Source organism: Myotis lucifugus, unplaced genomic scaffold (genome assembly GCF_000147115.1).
Source record: "Myotis lucifugus unplaced genomic scaffold, Myoluc2.0 scaffold_1908, whole genome shotgun sequence".
Lineage (NCBI taxonomy): Eukaryota > Metazoa > Chordata > Mammalia > Chiroptera > Vespertilionidae > Myotis > Myotis lucifugus.
Window position 1 is genome coordinate 21,998 of NW_005872956.1, and position 3,331 is coordinate 25,328.

The 3,331-nt window shown below is 40.2% G+C and overlaps 1 protein-coding gene across 1 annotated transcript in view; it reads left to right on the forward strand.

The window, feature by feature from the left end:
* Positions 1-145, forward strand: part of LOC102429997 (GTPase IMAP family member 4-like) — a gene marked incomplete at its 3' end in the record, with an annotated part of 6,753 nt that extends 6,608 nt beyond the window's left edge. Inside the window, exon 4 of the mRNA XM_023748842.1 lies at positions 4-145. Coding sequence (XP_023604610.1) covers positions 4-145 — 142 coding nt within the window. The remainder of the gene's footprint in view (positions 1-3) is intronic.
* Positions 146-3,331: the final 3,186 nt, after the last annotated feature.

The following is a 3,331-nucleotide window of genomic DNA, read 5'->3' on the forward strand; positions in this document are numbered from 1 at the left end:
CAGGAGGCTCAGAGGGCACAGCTGTTGGACCTGGTCCAGCACATGGTGATGCAGAACAAGGGAGGATGCTACACTAATAAGACGTACCAAAAGATTGAGAAGGAGATTCAGAAACAGGTTCAAGTGAAACAAGAAAAATACAGAAGTGAGCTGGAGAGAGAGAAAAGGCAGTTAAGAGAGGAATATGAAGAAAAATATAGAAAACTGGAGTCTAAACTGGAGCAAGAAATGAGAAAGGCAGAAATGGAGAGGGAATGTGCAGAAAGGGAGATTTTCCATCGAAAAAGGCTGGAAGGAGCCAGAGATGAAGTTGAGAGTGAGCAAGACATAGTTAACAAAATCTTGAGCATATTGAAGATCTTTTTGTCTGTTTTATCATTTCTATTCAAGGAAGATTAAGCTTTTTGAAAATCTATTTCCCGCATATTTTCAAGTGTTCCTTCACCATGTAACTGATTCACCAAAGTCAGAGTTCTCTGTTTCTGTTTCTCAAATTCTCAGGACTGGGGTGTTTAGTAAAGTTTCTTATTGGCATTGGTAGATACCTGTTTGATTTATTTAACAGGGATGAGACACAAAATTCCAAAGTAGAAAGTATGGATGCTCCCTATCTTTTGAACTCTTTCTTAGAAACAGAGAAAGGGAATACAGGAGACCAAAAGACAATAATTCTGTAGAGTCTTTCTAGATTGGCACATAATCTCCAATGGTGGATTCTACTCCACATTTTTGTTTTAGGGATGACAATGATCTTTTTACCCATGTGGTTAAAGAAATCAATTATTTGCATTAGGTAATGGATGGCTAGAAATGCTTATAGAATTCTTTCTAAATGAACATAAATTTGTTGAATTACATTCTTTAGAAGGACTGAAATAGTTCTTTATCATCTGCCCACTCAAGAAAAAAGAGTTGTCTGAAAAACAGATTTCTCAGAACTCAACTAAGTGAAATGCCAGAAAGAGTAAAAGACAGAGATTCAACAGCTAAGAGAACAATGTTCAGTATATTCAGATGTTTCTGTAGAAAGTCTTTGAGCAACCTCAAGGTAACCACTTTTCTGAATAACTAGTTCTCTCTTTTTCTTATAAAATTAACTGTTGCCACCGCATCTCCATCACCCCACACCTTGATTACTTACTGCTAGGTGGGTCATCCCCACACTGCTTCCCCTTCCCACTTCAATTGTTTGCTTATTGTTACTATAATAAAACTTTTCTATTTTCTAATATTTGTGCAAAAATGCAATTTCTTTTATTTTGGGAAATACCACTAATATTTTTTATAAGAATACAGAGATGAATTTCACTTTTTGGTAAAACTACAAGACGATTTTGGAGTTTGGCTTGGTCTACCGCTAAGATCTCTCTCATTTCTCCCAAAAGCTTTGTTAATGTAAAAACATTGAAACCTGTAAAGAATTTTTGTGAGTTTATTTGAGCCAAACTGTGGACAATTGCTGGGAAGCAGTATCTCAATGGATTGGGATAATGCTCCAGAGAACAGCAGGCTTTCATCTATTTTTATACATTGCAATCAAAGGAGGGGACATAGATGGGTTACATGAAATCCACTGGTGACAGATTAGAGAGGAGGGAGAAAGCAAAGCAGGGGAGGGCGGGGAGGAACCTCTGGGATTGGATAAAAAGTAAAATGATAGACACATACTTAGGTAGATGCAGGATAGTCAACAATTAACATGATAACAATAACAATAGAAGGACCTTAAGGGGTCCGAAAAAAAGGAAGTTACCAGTTACCCAGACATTTAAAGGGAATGTTATCATAGACACAAAAAGACAGATAGGCTCAGTAAAGGTTGACCTTGTCAGTCAAGATACAGGCCTAGGAGGTAACTACCCACCATAACTGCTTTTAGTTAAAGTTTAATTTCAGACCATCCTTTATGGTTACTTTAGGTCTCTGAGTTTGCAAGACCTCCATGCAGGCCTTTCCTGAGCTTGTCATGTCAGCATGTGGCCCCTTACCAGGCCTTATGGGCGCTCCCCCAGACGAGCCAGTCAGTTAATTACAGTTGATTTGGAATTTCCCTGTGAGGCTCCGGCACGTCGTGAGGTATAACCTTTGACACCTCCACAAAGGTTCTTAGTCGCCTAAGAACACCCAGGAACTGGGCAGGAGGGAGGATGTGCCCCTTTATCTTTGGAGCTTTCAGCTCTCATTTATACAGCGAAGGTTTTCTTTTTTGCTCAGACTCTCAGAAAGCCATTTCAATTAAAGAGCCGAAATCAAAACCAGCCACCCGTTTTTTCCTCCTGCCTTAGTCTGGGTTCTATTAACCCTAAACCTTTAGTTCCACCTCGAGGATTTTAGAACACAGCTCAAATAAAGTCCAACCTTCGACCAAAGGAAGGGAAGTTTCTCGGTCCAAGAGAAAACTCACCCAAGTTCACCTGGTACGGCAGGGAGCCGGCGGGGCTCAATGGGCCCCTTGCTGAATCCTAGCACCGAGTCCGAGTCCGCAAGGTGGTCCCGGGTGAGCTTCCTTGGCATCCTGCCAACTACGCCAATTAATGTTAATGTAAAAAACCATTGAAACCTGTAAAGAATTTTTGTGAGTTTATTTGAGCCAAACTGTCGACAAGTGCCAGGAAGCAGAATCTCAATGGATTGGGATAGTGCTCCAGGGAATGGCAGGCTTTCATCTATTTTTGCAATCAAAGGAGGGGACATAGTTGGGTTACATGAAATCCATTGGTGATAGATCAAAGAGGCGGGAGAAAGCAAAGTGGGGGGGGGGGGACCTTTGGGATTGGATAAAAAGTACAATGATAGACACATACTTAAGTGGAAGCAGGATAGTCAACAATTGACATGATAACAATAACTATGAAGGACCCCAAGGGGTCAGAAAAAAAGGAAATTACAAGTTACCCAGATATTTCAAGGATATGTTATCATAGATGCAAAAAGTTAGATAGGCTCAGTTAAGGTAAAGGTTGACCTTGTCAATGAAGATACCGGCCTAGGACGTAACTACCCACCATAACTGCTTTTAGTTACAGTTTAATTTCAGACTGTCTTTGTGCTTACTTTAGGTCTCTGAGTTTGCAAGACTACCATGCAGGCCTTTCCTGAGCTTGTCAGGTTAACATGCGGCCTCTTTTGTGCACAGTTTCAACCAAGTTCTTACCTACTCTTCCCAGTATAAAGACCACATTCTTCTTGGATTTATTCATTATGTACTGAAAGAAATTATGTGTAGCCAAGGTTTCTGAGACCTTTGTATGCTTTCTGGTAAAAAAAAGAAAAATCCCGTTAGAGGTTCCAAAATGGCAGCGTAATTAATGGAAGCTACACTGACAGTCTC